The following is a 17,440-nucleotide window of genomic DNA, read 5'->3' on the forward strand; positions in this document are numbered from 1 at the left end:
CACAGATCATCCCTCTACCCCCCTTTGTACTTTATTCCGCTGATCCGCTACTTGCAGGCTGTGCGGGAATGAGTTCAGTCACTTTGTTGCGCAATCCCGTCCTGCGGCGCGTGATCCCGCGAAACCTGCCGCGAGAGGTCACAGGTCTCGCGGGATCATGTGCTGCAGGACGGGATTGCGCACCGAAGTGACTGAACTCATGCCCGCGCAGCCCGCAAGTAGCAGATCAGTGAAACAAGTACAAGGCGGGGGGGTGATCTGTGGGGTTACCCAGGGTCCACTCCCATCAATATTAAAGGGCCCAAGCAAAGACTTCTGCAGTGGTGAGGAAATGAAACATAACAGATATTGGAAAGTTACCGAATGTTGTATTATATAATGACTGCACTTCATATGCGTAAACCAGAACACCCCTTTAAGCATGCCTTTAATGTGCAATTTCAACATAGTGGGCTTGTGCCCCGGATGTTTTCAGACCCTAGTAACTCCCCTGGGATGGAGTTTAATACAGGGAAATCCTGGAGGAAAACCTAGTAGAGGATGCAAAAGACTTGAGACGTAGGTTCACCTTCCAGCAGGACAACGACCTTAAACATCCAGCCAAACCTACAATGGAATGGTTTAGATCAAAGCCCATTCATGTGTTAGAATGGCTCAGTCGAGACCTAAATCCCATTGAGAATCGGTGGCAAGACTTGAAAATTGCTGTTCACAGACGCTCTCCATCCAATCTGACTGAGCACCAGCTGTTTTTTAAAGAAGAATGGGCAAAAAATCCGTCCTCCAGATGTGCAAAGTTGGTAGAGACGTACCCCAAAAGACTTGCAGCTATGATTGCAGAGAAAGGTGGTCCTACCAAGTATTGACTCACACATACTTGCTACTATGTTTTGGTCTATCACATAACATCCCAATACTTTACATATAAGTTTGTGGGTGTAAACATCTCATTTATAATAGTCAGACCCCTGTAAATAATAACTGTAGAATTATGAGGTGAACATTGTATTGGGGCAGCAGTTGAGGACACAGTCTATGTTCTAAGCTTTTTGGAAAAAATATTTGATGGATGGCATTCCTGAGAAAAAGTGAGACTAAGGAGAAGTTCTGGGTCCCAGATGAGATTATAGAGGAAGAGAGGAGAAGCTCATAGGCAGAGTATAGGTTGGATATAGGGTGGGAGCCTATTAAAGTAGTGTTAGTATTTATGACCAATTTACCTGTTTGCGCTCCAGCGCCATTTAGGGATACTGGGAGGTGCAAAATCCCAAGTGGACTATTTAAACCTCCATTATTTTGGACTCCTTGCCAATTATAGCTGCCAGTATCCTGAACGGCTTGTGTGCTCTTTGTACAGTATATATCATAACCTGTTTTGAGCTGACTTTCCTGACTATAATCACCACAGAACCCATTCCCAGATTCTGCTTCACCTCTGTTCCAGACCCTTGGTCTGGTGACTACACTCCATATTGTTCTACCCCTACTGGCATGTTGTGATGTTGACTGTTGGCAACCCATTTCCATTGTGTCTGATCCTACCTCCTCTAGACATTATTCAAGGAGTCACACAACCAGATTACGTCACCTATGTCTTGGCTCCATCCAAGTATCAAGAACCAGAGGGTCCTATAGGTGAATTGGGCATCTGGTTGATTGTTCTACTGGGCATCACCGATCATTACGACATTAGTAAAGGGACAAATAGAGCAGATTTGTAGAGAAAAAAGCTTTCATCTAATGGCAGTGTATTGAACATCTTGAAAGGTGTCAGTCTGTTCTTTGTTCGGCAAGAGAAGACATAATGTGGGTAACAACTGAAATACTGGCCATCTCCTAAAAGAAATGTATTGAGCTGGTTTGTAGAAAGAGTGGACAATGATATGTAACATTGCCTTAGATGGATACTGTTGGATAACCACTTCAATAGAAATGAAAAGATTTAGAATTCATCTGCTCTTCCGCCAAACTGCAAATGTATAATTGGTGATGAGGTAATTGGCATTTGGGCACCCCGCAGCCATGTTGCCTTTTCTAGGAAACTGACTCCATAAAACTACTACCCCAGCCACACTGGAGGCTCAGAAATATCCAGACGGAGGTTGGTGTTGGACATGTACCTTCTGCTGCTCCCATCAGGGGTTGGGTGTAGGTGAGTCCACTCCTAGAAATGTACAGTAAGCTTCTGCATTATTCATCATGTTTATAACTTTTTCCTGATAGTCCCCTTTAAGGAATGCATCAAATTATAAATGCTGACAAAACCGGCAGAAAAGTTTTAAACGTGTTTCTTCAAGTCGTGAGGCCGAGAGAATCTGAGCGTTCAGTCTACATAATAGCATTTATCGACAAATTACTAAAGCAAGAATCTCTCTCTCAGTAACACGGTGCCCGGGGGACTCCATAATATCATTGTAACAGCGCATTTTACCGGTAAGAGTCTGCAGACTGCCAGAGAGAGGATAACATAATATTTTACTTCTCAAATTACATTGAACAGAAGAACACGGAGCGCGCAGGATGCCTTTAATTCACCATTGATTTGATTGACTTTGATAATACAGTGAAACAGTGGAAAGAATGTGAATTATGCAAAAACATTTATCTTTCTTTTTTGGTTCTGCCTTGGTATTTTATGAGATTCATTTTGAAAGGTAGTCAAAAGAAGGTCATCTATGAGGAGCAGATAAACATGAGGACACTAGGAGGTCCACTTACTATGCAACCTAAAGAAGGTCATCTCTGAGGTGCAGATAAACATGAGGACACGAGGAGGTCCACTCATTATACAACCTAAAGAAGGTCATCTATGAGGCACTCAAACAAGAGGACATTAGGAGGTCTACACACCATACATCCAAAAGAAGGTCATCTATGTGGTGCAGATAAACATGAGGAAACTAGGAGATCCATTTACTATGCAACCTAAAGAAGGTCATCTATGAGGTGCAGATAAACATGAGGACACTAGGAGGTCCACTCACTATACAACCTAAAGAAGGTCATCTATGAGGCACTCAGGGCATTAGAAGGTCCAACCACCATGCAGCTTCAAGAAGATCATCTATGAGGCACTCAAACATGAGCGTACAAGGATCTCCACCTACTATGTAACTTCAAGAAAGTCAACTATGTGGTACTTACAAACATGAAGGCACCAGGAGGTGCACTCACCATGCAACCCTTAGGAAGGTTATGTACAGGTATGAGGCACTCATAAAATTGAGGGCACTAGCAGGTCCACCCACCATGAAACCTAAAGAAGGTTAACATTTACGGTGTCTACATCTTATCAATATATGTCATAAATCTCCAGATGGGAATACCCCTTTAAGGGCACTGAGATTATCACCCGACGGAACAGCCTGCCGGAGGTCCGTGCCGCTAGTGTGAAAGTAGCCTTAGAGTGCTGCCCATTATACAGCCCTATTGTCCCTAAAATGTTGTAGTATGGAGCAGTAGGAACTGCACTGGGCGCCATGTGGTGCCCCCTGTGAGGCACTGCATTCGCCCACAGAAGCAAGGTTTAGAGGTGAGAATTTCTTAGCAATATGCCATACAAATTGGAACATTCACTTGTATTGGTGGGGGTCCCAGCAGTTGGACCCCCACTGAGCTTATCACTAATTCTGTGGACAGCTTGTTTACGGTGGGACAACCCCTTTAAGCATTGATGGTCTAAGCAGTGAGTCTAAGCTTCAGTACCGTGTACAACCACCCAGAAAGTGCCGGGGCCCCTTATTGTTGCTCATACTAGGATTGGTCCCCTAATGATCAAACTCTGGTGGTCTATCCTAACCAAACTAAAAAAATAGGTTTGTGGGGCGTTAATATCATGGCCCAAACTTACCATGGGACATCAACATTTCGTCAGTGGGGGTCCAGCTCTCTGCATACCCACCAGTCAGCAGAATAATGGGGACATGTTCACTTCACCTGTAGCTATCGTTGGGAAGTGCAGGGACCCCAAGAATCAAATATTGATAGTCATTCCTGAGGCCTTTCAGGAACAGGCTCATAACTTAAGGTGGCAATACACATTAGATGAATGTTGGTCAAACCCACCACCAGCCAACCATTCACTGGATATTGGGTATCCCCAATAGTAGATCTTGAGCAAAAGAAGAGTCCAACTGTTGGATTTCAACATGCCTGATCCTTTTTCCTCTTCAGAGATAAGCTGCCACAAGATGTGTCTGGCAGCAGCTTATCCCGCACTCCCTGTTGTGGATACTTGTAGCTCGGCCTACATGTGTGGATGTGGGTAGGAACAGTGGTCAGTCTACCAGCTCTAGAAGGTGTATGGCCAGCTCTATGGTTCATCCTACAGAAACACACCCCAACCACACATCTAAGAACTGCTCCTCCTATGGTTTCTATGGTTGTGCTCAGTTGGATGGTGGTAACATCTGACACATGGAGACTCTGATCCGATGCAAGCCCATTTTTTATTTGAATTAATGCCTGAAACGTCCGTCACTTTGGTGTCACATCTGGAGTTCCGTCTAGATGAGTTCTCCGCACTACAGCATGATTTAAAAGGGGATTTATCAGACAGAAGTAGGATATCAGCAGACACCGCGGCACTGCAGGATTTATCGACACACGGGGAAGTGATGTTCTTGTATTAATCATATTGCTCAGGATTGTAAAGATTTATTTTATGCAGCAGAGCGGGAGTATAGTCGGTGACCGTCAGCAAAGATGGGATCTCAAGAATCTTACAGTCTGTATCCCAACTAATATAAAGAGCAGGACGTATATCATACCTATAGCTCAACACTGTATCTCTACTTTACTGATGGCTACTTCTCAGTAGATCATTCTCTGATCCTGTAGCACCCCCAGTGGTTAGGTAAAGGCATAGCAATTTGTCTATACTCATGCCACTGGTATCTGCACACTAAAAGGCATTGTCATGTGTTGTTAGTATGCCATTATTGTAAAGGCACTGTATGGCAGTATTATGCAGGCACTAATCTATAGGCATTGTATGGCAACATTACATGGGCACTATTCTACAGGCACTGTATGACAGTATTATGTGAGCATTGGTCTATATGCACTGTCTTGCAGCATTTTGTGAGCACTATTTTATAGGTACTGTACGAAAGTATTATGTGAGCACTATTTTGTAAGCTCTTTATAGAAATATAACATGGGCATTATTCTTATAGGCACAGTATGGCAGTATCACATGGGCACTGTTCTATAGGTACTGTATGGCAGTATCACGTGGGCACTGTTCTATAGGTACTGTATGGCAGTATTACATGGACACTATTTTCTAAGCACTGTACAGCAGGATTATGTGGGCACTATTCTATGGGCACTGTATTACAGTATTATGTGGGCACTACTCTATGGGCACTGTATGACAGTATCATGTGGGCACTATTCTATGGGCACTGTATGACAGTATATGTGGGCACTATTCTATGGGCACTGTATTACAGTATTATGTGGGCACTATTCTATGGGCACTGTATGACAGTATCATGTGGGCACTATTATATGGGCACTGTATGACAGTATTATGTGGGCACTATTCTATGGGCACTGTATGACAGTATATGTGGACACTATTCTATGGGCACTGTATGACAGTATCATATGGGCACTATTCTATGGGCACTGTATGACAGTATCATGTGGGCACTATTCTATGGGCACTGTATGAATGGAGGATGCTGGGAGTTGTAATTACACCACAGCTGGAGTGCGGTGGTTATCTATCACTGGTATGGGCAATGTATAGCATTTTTATGTGAACACTGTAATGGAGCTTTATTTGATCATTTCTGTTCATTATTGATTACAGAGTTGAAAAAAGTGTAATACTCTGCAGATGACTCTGTCGATCTGCTGCATCTACTCACCACTCAAAATCTGCCTCCGTGCAGACACAAGGCTCTGAAGACATGGCCCCAGCGTATTTTCCCTGCATGCACTTCCTTTCTGATCTTCGTTTCATGTAGGTTCTCCTAGCTCCCATAATACAGGCCTCTCCCTGGTGAAGAAGATATGTCACTTACAGCAAAAGTCACAAAATAATACCAGGCTTCATCTGCTCATTTACATATAGTGGTCTTGCATGCACTCCCTTCTCCATGTTGCTATGCTTTGGTGAAATCCATGGTGAATTTTTTCTGAAAACAGCACCACACCTTGGTCCATGGGTTTCTAAATCCCAATAGTAAAGAACATTCCCGAGGCTCCGGTGACATCCAGCACTCCGCCACACTAGAGGGTGCACGGTTATTTCCTGTTCACCTCTATTCACTCCCTGCCTTCCGAAAGCCATACCTTTTATTACTTTCCCATTCATGTACCCCAATACTTACCATTGCAGTCTATGGAAAAACTGTTATGTTCCTATTAAGCTCTGCCAAAGGCAGGGCTTAATAATAACTTTACTGTGGCAGGCCTAGGAGACTGCATAAGGCTCCAGGCCAGGGCCGTTTGAAGGAATTTGGGGGCCCCAAGCAAAATAGACATGGAGGCCCCCCCCTCCACACCTTACGCACGCAAAGCCTACAGGAACCACAGTATAGCCATACAGTTTAAGTTCACTCACACTTTATATAAATAAAAAAGGAGGTTTACAGTGCAAATACTGCTGTTGCATTTAATGTGCATGAAATTTGAACAGTGCCATCCACAGATCCCCCTCCCCTAAACAGTGCCATCCACAGATCCCCCCTAAACAGTGCCATCCACAGATCTCCCCCCTAAACAGTGCCATCCACAGATCTCCCCCCTAAACAGTGCCATCCACAGATCTCCCCCCTAAACAGTGCCATCCACAGATCCCTCCTCCCCTAAACAGTGCCATCCACAGATCTCCCCCCTAAACAGTGCCATCCACAGATCCCCCTTAAACAGTGCCATCCACAGATCTCCCCCCTAAACAGTGCCATCCACAGATCTCCCCCCTAAACAGTTCCATCCACAGATCTCCCCCCTAAACAGTGCCATCCACAGATCCCTCCTCCCCTAAACAGTGCCATCCACAGATCTCCCCCCTAAACAGTGCCATCCACAGATCCCCCCTAAACAATGCCATCCACAGATCCCCCCTAAACAGTGCCTTCCACAGATCCCCCCCCCCTCCCTTAAACAGTGCCATGATGGCACTGTTTAGGGGAGGGGGGATCTGTGGATGGCACTGTTTAGGGGGGATCTGTGGATGGCACTGTTTAGGGGGGATTTGTGGATGGCACTGTTTAGGGGGGATCTGTGGATGGCACTGTTTAGGGGGGATCTGTGGATGGCACTGTTTAGGGGGGATCTGTGGATGGCACTGTTTAGGGTAGGGGGGATCTGTGGATGGCACTGTTTAGGGGGGATCTGTGGATGGCACTGTTTAGGGGGGATCTGTGGATGGCACTGTTTAGGGGGGAGATCTGTGGATGGCACTGTTTAGGGGGGAAGATCTGTGGATGGCACTGTTTAGGGGGGGGATCTGTGGATGGCACTGTTTAGGGGAGGAGATCTGTGGATGGCACTGTTTAGGGGAGGGGGGATCTGTGGATGGCACTGTAGGGGGATCTGTGGATGGCACTGTTTAGGGGGGGGGGATCTGTGGATGGCACTGTTTAGGGGAGGAGATCTGTGGATGGCACTGTTTAGGGGAGGGGGGGATCTGTGGATGGCACTGTAGGGGGATCTGTGGATGGCACTGTTTAGGGGGGGGGATCTGTGGATGGCACTGTTTAGGGGAGGAGATCTGTGGATGGCACTGTTTAGGGGAGGGGGGATCTGTGGATGGCACTGTAGGGGGATCTGTGGATGGCACTGCCATCTACAGATCCCCCTCCCCGACGCTCACAGCAGTATATTTATAAACTAATCAGTAACTACTTTAACTTTAATCATTGCTCATTGCTGAGCTCTTTACTTGGATTATTTGGATATCTTACTTTGTCTTAGCTCCGGTAACAGCAGGCAGTGCAGGCGGCGCTCACTCACTGACGTCACGCGCCTGCGCCGCCTAGTGGGAGGAGCAGGCGCATGACGTTGGTCAGTGAGTGAGCGCCGCCCCCCCGCACTGCCTGCTATTACCGGAGCTAAGACAAAGTAAGATATCCAAATAATCCAAGTAAAGAGCTCAGCAATGAGCAATGATTAGAGTTAAAGTAGTTACTGATTAGTTTATAAATATACTGCTGTGAGCGGCGTGGCCCTGTATATTCTAACCCCCAGGCAAGCGTCCCCGTTACCATGGGAACGCCTGGGGGTTAGAATATACCATCGGGCACCGGCTCTGCTTGGCCCCGGGCCAGCTCGGGGCCCCAACCAGCTCGGGGCCCCAAGCAATTGCTTGTTTTGCCTGTTGGGTAGCGACGGGCCTGCTCCAGGCTGCCATATGCAAGGAGGAAACAAGGTGTTAGCTCACCGTCTAGAGATTCAATGCACATGTCCACTTGTCTTGCACGGGGCATGGAGACGCCGGGCCAAATGCCAAGTATATTGCAGCATCTATGAGCCAGAGGGAAGAACCAAGAGCAGCTCCAACTCTGGTGCCCTTCGCGTCATCCATCTGAATGATCCCCATACAATACTACATTTCCCTTGTAGTGACCGCTGTGCTAAAAATTCTTAGATGGCTTCCTTTGGCAAAATCAGCTGATCGACGAAGAACTTCTCTTTGACAATGTTTCAATGAATAGTTTTTAAAAGTTTTTTAAAAATTTAAACCTAGAAGAAACTTGTCCCTTTAATCAAATTCAAGAAGATTTAAGGGCACTTTTATTAAGATCGGCGTTTTGGACGTTGGTCTTAATAAAGCCCCTGAGGGGGGGCGTGGCTAGCTAGGCATGTGAGCGGACGCACGCAGTGAGAGCTCCCGCATCTGCCCGGCTATTTATCCTGTATTCACCCCGAGTTTTATAATATTCACCGGCCCGAACAGTTGGGGAGCAGTGCGGAGACAGACCTTAGGGTGCTGGAGTGCAGAATCGGCCACCATGTCGCGGAAAAGAGAGGGCAGAGGCACAGATAAGGAGCTCCAAGATGGCGCCGGGATCAGCACGCCGAAGCGGCGGGAACGTGCTGCAGAGATGCAGAAGGAGGCGGCAGTGAAGCTGAGCCAATTTGTGCGATCCTCGCAGGCCAGTAACAGCAGACAACGCAAGGAGATCCAAGACACTGGGTCAGTGGACCAGGGGGATGAATCGGATCCTGATGGGTCGGTTACTGGCGTGAGCACGCACCAGAGCGCCAACAGATATAAAGCTCTGAGAGAGAATGGAGAGGAGCTGGAGCAAGAGACTGGTGAGTCAGACTCCGGGGAACCCACTCTCAAGGACGTACTGCAAGCCATTTCCAAATGTGGCAAGTCTTTGAGTGCACTAACTGTCCAAGTAGGCGCTATTAAAGAGGACATTTCTATTATTAGACATGACTTTAGAAAGTTGGCGGAGCGCACTACAGCGTTGGAAGATAGAGTGGGGGAGGTGGAGGATGAAGTACAGCCTCTGAAAAGAGATACCGCAGAGCATACCAGACTGCTGAGCGTGTTGGCGGCAAAACAAGACGATATGGAGAACCGCCTGCGCCGCAATAACGTACGGATTGTTGGAGTGCCTGAGAAAGTGGAGGGGAGAAATCCCACTGAATATTTTGAGGCATGGCTGAAAGAGCATGTGGGTCAGGATACTCTGACGCCGCTGTTCGCGGTGGAACGCGCACATAGGGTGCCGACTAGGCCTCTACCTCCCGGTGCACCTCCGAGAACAGTCCTGGCTAAGCTGCTACACTATAGGGATCGGGACATTCTACTGCGTAAAGCTAGAGAGCTGCAGGATTTATCCATTGACGGTCATCGGATCTCGCTGTTCCCGGACTATTCTATGGAGGTCCAGAAGAAGAGGGCTCGCTTTTTGGACGTCAAGAAACGGCTGAGGGGCCTGGAGGTTCCTTATTCTATGCTATACCCAGCCAGGTTGCGTGTTGTGGCTTTGAATACCACCAGCTTCTTTGAGGACCCCAGAGAGGCGACCAGATGGCTGGATAGAAATGAACGTCAAATCAGGTTGGATCTCCAGCCGCCTGCCTGAGGAGACTTTTGCATTTGTCTGGCGGATATTGACACCACTGCCTTAATTGCATACAGTTTTCTTTTACGAGTTATACGTTGGTTTATTCTGCAGCATTGTGTGCCCCAATTAAGAGAGTGGTGGAGATGGGGGAGAAACTGTGCTGGGTTATGGGCGATATGTAATCATACTGCACTGAATGTATGTGACAATGTATTCATCACAGGTGTAGAAGGGGACGCTTTTAACTGTTTGCAATCCGATTGTGGGTCGGGATAATATGGGTGAATCAGTAGATTATCCTGTGTATCACGGAGGGGTATATATGTCTGATCTAAACGAAAGGTTTACATCCGGGTGAGATGGGGGAAGCTAAAGGGATATTAGCTATTTCTAGAAGTAAGTGACAGTTTCTAGGCTACCAGTGACGAGTTAGGTAGCTAGTTTAGGCTACGTCCCTCCGGCGGATAGCTGGGGATTATTGCTGGACTTACCGTTTGGTACAGTATACTCCCACGGGCCTAATAGCTAGGCGTGGTGTGGGGCCAATCGGTTAGCCCAGTGAATTGAAGGTTACAGTTGAGGTGCTGCCACCTGATGGCGGATTTACAGTTTGGGGAAGTTCTGGGGCGGGGTTCGGGACAAGACAAGTTGCGGTATGAGTGGATGCATGTAGGGATGGGTGGGGAATGGATGTGGAAGTTCCGTCCTCCAGAGCACAATGTCAGAAGTGTCGGAGTAAAGGGTGAGATCCTTTTTGTGGATATGAGATTGTACTGTAATACTAATGGCTGATTGTGTTAACTTCTTTAGCTGGAACGTTCGTGGGATCAAAGACAAGGTTAAAAGAAAGGCGATTCTGGAAAGCGTTCGTCCGCTACATCCTCTCATATGCTGCTTTCAGGAGACACACCTGTTGCCGGAACAGGTACATTTGCTTGGAATGGCATGGGTGGGGGCGGGATTTCACTCCACGTATTCTACGTACGCTAGAGGGGTCAGTATCTTGGTACATAAGAGTATACCGTTCTGTTGCCATGCTAGCAAGGTGGATGCTGATGGGTGCTATGTATGTATTTACGGTACCCTATATAACCAGCCCTGTGTGATATGTGGAGTGTATATCCCCCCCCCATACTCCCCACTGGTAATTAGGAAAGTTCTTACCTTTATGATGGACTACCCTGGAGTGCCAACAATCGTGTTGGGAGATTTTAACAATGTGATAAATCCTGAGATGGATAGGATGGGGATACAGACACGGGATTCGGGAGACTGTACGGCATTTGGTAGACTCTTACGGGAGGTTTCTTTAGTAGATATTTGGAGGGAGCGGAATCCGCAGGTCAGGCAATACTCGTGTTGTTCTAGTACATTTCACTCGTTGTCTAGAATTGATCTGGCGTTAGTCACTGCAGAAATGGGAACAGTGGTACGTGACATCAAGTACCTTCCTCGACAGCTGACGGATCACTCTCCTCTTTTAGTTTCGGCAGCTTTTCGGCCAGCTAGAATAGGTAAAGGTACGCTGTGGTCAATAAAGCCCCTGAGCTGATGGTGGATCGCTAAAGTTATTTAGAGACACAGGCCTACTCTACGGCCGATTCTAAGTGCAAGAGCCTCCTTGTTGTCTTACATCTAGACCGTTTTCTACGCCTAAACCAGGCGCAGAAAATGATGAATGAGTTGAGCCTGCCGACCCGACCCTTCACTGGCCATGCCACGCCCCTCTTTTTTAGACCTGGCGTGAGTGGGGAGGAAGTCGCAGATTCTGCTGCAACAGAATCTGCGCCAAATATGACCCACAGAAATAGCATATATCTGTTTGTAAATGACCTACTTAGGCTCTAATATTGGGACCGCATCCGTTCCGCAAATTGCGGAACGGGTGCGGACCCATTCATTCTCTATGGGAACGGAATGGATAAGCACACTATGTGCTCTCTGCGTCCGCATTTCTGGAGCGCGCCGCCGATCTTCTGGTCCGCGGCTTCAGAAAAAAAATAGAACATGTCCTATTGGGCATTTTAATGGGGGTGCCGGCCCGGTGTATTGCAGATCCTTGATGCACTACAGACGTGTGAAGGGCTCATGCACACGACAGTATGTATTTTGCGGTCCGAAAAACACGTATCCGCAAAAAAAACGGATGACGTCCATGTGCATTCCAAATTTAGTTTTTTTAACAGAACAGCTGGCCCCTAAAAAAAACAGTCCTCTCCTTGTCCGTAATGCAGACAATAATAGGACATTTTCTATTTTTTTGCGGAACGGACATACAGAAACGGAATGCACACGGAGGTAGCTTCCGTTTTTTTTGAGGACCCATTGAAATGAATGGCTCTGCATATGGTCTGCAATAAAATCAAATAAAATTAGTTTGTGTGCATGAGCCCTTAGTCTGAACGGGAAGCCCCGCGTTCACTCCGGCTTTTCTGCTGGACGCGTGATGTCCTCGTTTTCAAGCTTGTGCATTCGTTAGGTGAGTTAATCAGATGGAACGTGAGTTATTGCCGCCCGGGAAGGTGCTTTGTGTCTATATTTACAGTAAATCACGCTGGCCGTCATTGAATGGGGCAACGTAGTTCACTTTTTTTTTTTTTACCAGCGGTGCAATAATGGACTTCAGCTTGGTGCAATAATTCTTGCAGGATCTAAATTGCCACCCGGCTCATATTTTCTCTTCGTCCTTTCCAGCGGGAATTTGTCTTTGAAATTACCGTGATCTTTGCGCCGGACTGATTTACTCCCCGTAATCTCCGCCTGAGTATGTATGGAAACCATCCGCAGGATCATCTCACTTCTCCGATCATCTCAAAACTGTAAATAATGTTCAACTTTTTATTTTTTTCTTCCCGAATAGTTGAGGTTATAACAAGACAGGCGAGCTGGGGCCACGGGGCCCCCCGGGGAGTTAGACACAATTTTACATGTAAAAGTTTTCTATTAAAAAATCTTCAAAATGTGACATAAATGCGCTTTGTTATTTATAAGACGCGCTCCCATCCATCAATGCCAGCCGGTACAATATTCGGTCTGACGCTAGCCTCTGGCAGCTGACAACCCGCAATCAAACGCTGACAAGTCCTGCTCCTCTTCTGCGTGTTCATGTCAACGATTGAGTGAACACAGGGCAAAAATAGGACACTGGGGAAAATAAAAAATCATCTTCTCCCGGCTTCTGTGAAGAGATACAAATTATAATAATCAGCGCCAACGTTGGGAGCTTCCCTGGAGCCGGGGTCGAGATGCCACAGCAGGAAAGCAACATCTTCTATTCTCAATACTCTTGTAATTGCATCGAATTAAAAAATTTGTATAGCCGGTCAGCTATTCAATAAAATCTATCTGTACAGCGCCACCTGCTGTTTGCTCTTTTCCTTCTTTTTTTGTCCATCTCACTGAGCTGGTCGAACGCGCTTAGTTTAAGGCTGGGTTCACACGGGCATTGTGGGAAAAAATGCGGATGCGTTGCGGGAACATGCACAAATTTTTCCCCGCGAGTGCAAAGCGCTTTAATGCGTGAGAAAAATCGGCATGTTTGGTACCCAGACCCGAACCCGGACTTCTTCACAGAAGTTTGGGTTTGGGTTAGGTGTTCTGTAGATTTTAATATTTTCCCTTATTATATGGTTATAAAGGAAAATAATAGCATTCTTCATACAGAATGCATAGTAAAATAGTGATGGAGGGGTTAAAAAATAAATAAATAATAATTTAACTCACCCTAATCCACTTGTTCGGGCCACCCGGCTTCTCTTCTTTCTTCTCCTTCTTTGAGGGAAAGGACCTGTGGTGACATCACTGCACTCATCACATTATCCATCACATGATCCATCACCATGGTGATGGATCATGTGACGGACCATGTGATGAGCACAGTGATGTCACCACAGGTCCTTTTCCTCCTGGACAGCAAAGAAGAAGACAGAAGACAAGCCGAACAAGTGGATGGAGGTGAGTTAAATTATAATTTTTTATTTTTTTAACCCCTCCAGCCCTATTTTACTTTGCATTCTGTATTCAGAATGCTATTATTTTCCCTTATAACCATGTTATAAGGGAAAATAATAAAGATCGGGTCTCCATCCCGACCATTTCCTAGCAACCATGTGTAAAAATCGCACCACATCCTCACTTGCTTGCGGATGCTTGCGATTTTCACGCGGCCCCATTCACTTCTATGAGGCCTGCGTTGCGTAAAAAACACACAATATAGAGCATGCTGCGATTTTCACACAATAGGTGAAAATCACCGCTCATGTGCACAGCCCTATGAAAATGAATGGGTCCGGATTCAATGCGGGTGCAATGTGTGAGGTGAGCGCATTGCATCCGGACTGAATCCGCGGTGCAGAAATCTCGCCCGTGTGAAAGAGGCCTAAATCTTCAACTGCCTCCAGCCATATGTTGTGTTACCCTGGGTTCACACCTGAGCGTTCGCGATGGAGCGCTCTGTATGCGCGATTGTACTGGCGTTTACAATCGCGCATACAGAGACAAGCGAACACACATTGTCGCGCGTTCCCGAAAGTCTATGTACGGGAACGCGCGACAAAACGCCCCAAAGAAGCTCAAGAACTTTTTTGAGCGTCGGGCGTTTTACAGCGCGATCGTACGCGCTGTAAAACGCCCAGGTGAGAACCATTCCCATAGGGAAGCATTGGTTTCTCCTTGTTGTGCGTTTTACAGCGCGTAGGAACGCGCTGTAAAACGCTCAGGTGTGAACCCAGGGTAAGAAGCTGTGCCGGGGAGAGAGCTGCAGCAGAAAGGACACACCCCCTGAGCTGCCAGGCTGAAGATAATCTAGCAGAGCAATTGGAGCAGGGAATGTGGAGATCTCTGGATCCATGTGAGGTACAGGGCTGGTTCTAGCTTTGTTAGAAAAGTATTGTCATGGACTAGATCGTGTCTGATTTTCAGTTTTTACATCAATCATGGGATAACCCCTTTAAAAAGAATCTTGGTGCATCAATGCCAGGTAGGGTTGATTCTGCGGAGTAAAACAATGCCTTATTTATCTCTTTTCATTGACTACCCGCCCTGTAATCCAGCGCCTGCCATGTAGGTTCCTAAATGGGCGCATGCGCTGTGCAGCCGCTTCTGTTTTTTTCCCGCGGAGCAGATGAGTACTGCACATGCATTAATACAAGAGGCTACAGTGCAGGCGCCAGTTTGCAGGGTGAGATGTCAATCAAAGGGAAGGCAGGAGTGGCCATAGGTGCAGGACAGTGATGATCGGGTGCTCTGAGGTGGGTCAGGCCACCCCTCACCACAGCGCTAACAAAAACGGATATAACTCTACAAGTAATACATAAGGCATTGTTTTGCTGAGCACGATCAACCAGATTTGGGGTTGATTCTGATGACAGATGCCCTTAAAGAAATAGCACAATAAACAAAAATGATGAGGGTGCAAACTTTTTAGGATTTTTTTTTTTTTTTACTGGCTTTCTAATGTAATGATCTGAAGTGATTCAAAAGGCACCCAACCCAATTACCTGGTTTTCCACGATGTATAATTTCAATATTCCAGCACGAAAACTAATTTTTGAGGTTTTCATCCTGTTTTTTTTCCCTCTTGTTATTGCTTTTACAGGGTCATTCGGATTGTTTATTTGGGCGCCGGCTTGTTAGTTACAAAATGATGTGAAAAAGAAGGTAAAAAGCAGGAATGTGCTGGATTTTATAGTCTGCGGGAAGAGGAGAAGCGGTGCAGGGCAATAATAATTATGGGTTGAACATTTCAAACGATAAAGACAGTCCCATGAAAGCTGCGGTAAAGGCCGTGTTCACATGACGGCTCAGGGGTTTCATCAGTCTCTCTGGTACATAATGGCGCAGTCTGCAGTATAAATATCTTGCTGACAAAAGAACTAGGACTTTGATAGAACCCCAACGGACTCCATTAAAAGACATTGACCGCTCGGCCAGTCACTGGATATAGCGGCCAGTGATTGGCTGAGTGGTCACAAATTTAATGTCGCGAGGGATCAAGATGTACAGGAAAACCTGGGAGATTTCGGAACAGGAGCAATGGGAGTAGACGGACCTCTGTACACATTAGATACTTGGCGGATTCAGAGAACATTTATCTAATGGTCACCTTGTAAGGTTGGGGAGCATCTCCCACCATCGAGCGATGGAGCAGCGAAGACTCTTTAAGTATTAAGTAGTGCAGAGAAGGAACCAATGCTGGCCCCACTCATCTACCTGCTGGGGGTGAGTGTAAAACAGACCCCGCTGCAGGAGTTGCGGCAGCAAATGAGCGGATAATAGAGTCCCTAAGGTTGCAGTGACCTTAGTTGATGGCCATAGTGATGCCGCAAGGTGAGAGGGCATTGAGATGGCATGGCCTGCGGATTAGGCAGTTGTAGATACAACAGTTGCAGTGGTGAGAAGACCTTGGGGCCCGAGGAAGAAGCAGAGACCACTAGAGCAGCGGGAGGTGTAATGCCTTGGACAGGTGATGTGACTGCAAATGATTGGAGACACTTATCTGTACACCTGGGATCTACAGGTGAGTCGATCGCCTCAGGCAGCGAAGACCCTGGTGACAAGTGGGGGGCGGCAGTGGAGAGGAGCGCTTCCATTATGGAAGCGCTCATCTCTATATTAATCTGTATTGCTGTCCTCAGGAGAGCGATACAGATGGATGTGCTACGGGGAGAGGCGTCTCCCATCCCCGTTCCTCTGATAGGCTGCAGACCTAGTGCCTACAGCCTATCAGAGGCCGGTGCAGGCGGCGCAATGATGTAATTGCGCTGCCTGAGCCATACAGCGTGGGACACAGGTCAGAAGAGGCCCGCATCACATCACTGAGTGTCATGGAGGTCAGTATTAGTGTTTATTTATTTTTTTATGGCACACAATGCACAGAGGAGCACTATGGGGGCATCTAGGGCACTCCTTACTGGCACATTATTGGGGGGCACAAAAGTGGTATTTTATATGGGGGGCACTATGGGGGCATCTAGGGGCACTTCTTACTGGCACATTATTGGGGGGCACTATGGAGGGCACAAAAGTGGTATTTTATCTGGTGGCCACTAAGGGGAAGAGGAATATTATGGAGGCATCTAGGGGCAATTCTTATTGGCACATTATTGGGGGGCATCTACTGAGGGCACAAAGAAGAGGTATTTTATATGGGGGCTCTGTATAGGGGCATTTTATACTGGGACACATTATGGGGGTTACTATGGGGAAAGAGGAGCATTATGAGGGCATCTAATGGGTACACTAAGAAGGGGTATTTTATACTGGCAAATTATGGGGGACACTGAGGGAATCTACTGGGGCACTATATATGGGGCATTTTATATTAGTACAATATGGAGGCACTACGGGAAAGGAGCACTATGGGGGTATTATATAGAGGTATTTTATACTGGCACACA

The 17,440-nt window shown here is 46.8% G+C and overlaps 1 protein-coding gene across 1 annotated transcript in view; it reads right to left on the reverse strand.

The window, feature by feature from the left end:
• Positions 1-17,440, reverse strand: part of LOC122942245 (VPS10 domain-containing receptor SorCS1-like) — a 578,027-nt gene that overhangs the window by 39,116 nt on the left and 521,471 nt on the right. Inside the window, exon 16 of the mRNA XM_044299747.1 lies at positions 5,880-6,010. Coding sequence (XP_044155682.1) covers positions 5,880-6,010 — 131 coding nt within the window. The remainder of the gene's footprint in view (positions 1-5,879; positions 6,011-17,440) is intronic.

The sequence above is a fragment of the Bufo gargarizans genome, chromosome 6, assembly GCF_014858855.1.
Source record: "Bufo gargarizans isolate SCDJY-AF-19 chromosome 6, ASM1485885v1, whole genome shotgun sequence".
NCBI classification, from domain to species: Eukaryota; Metazoa; Chordata; class Amphibia; order Anura; family Bufonidae; genus Bufo; species Bufo gargarizans.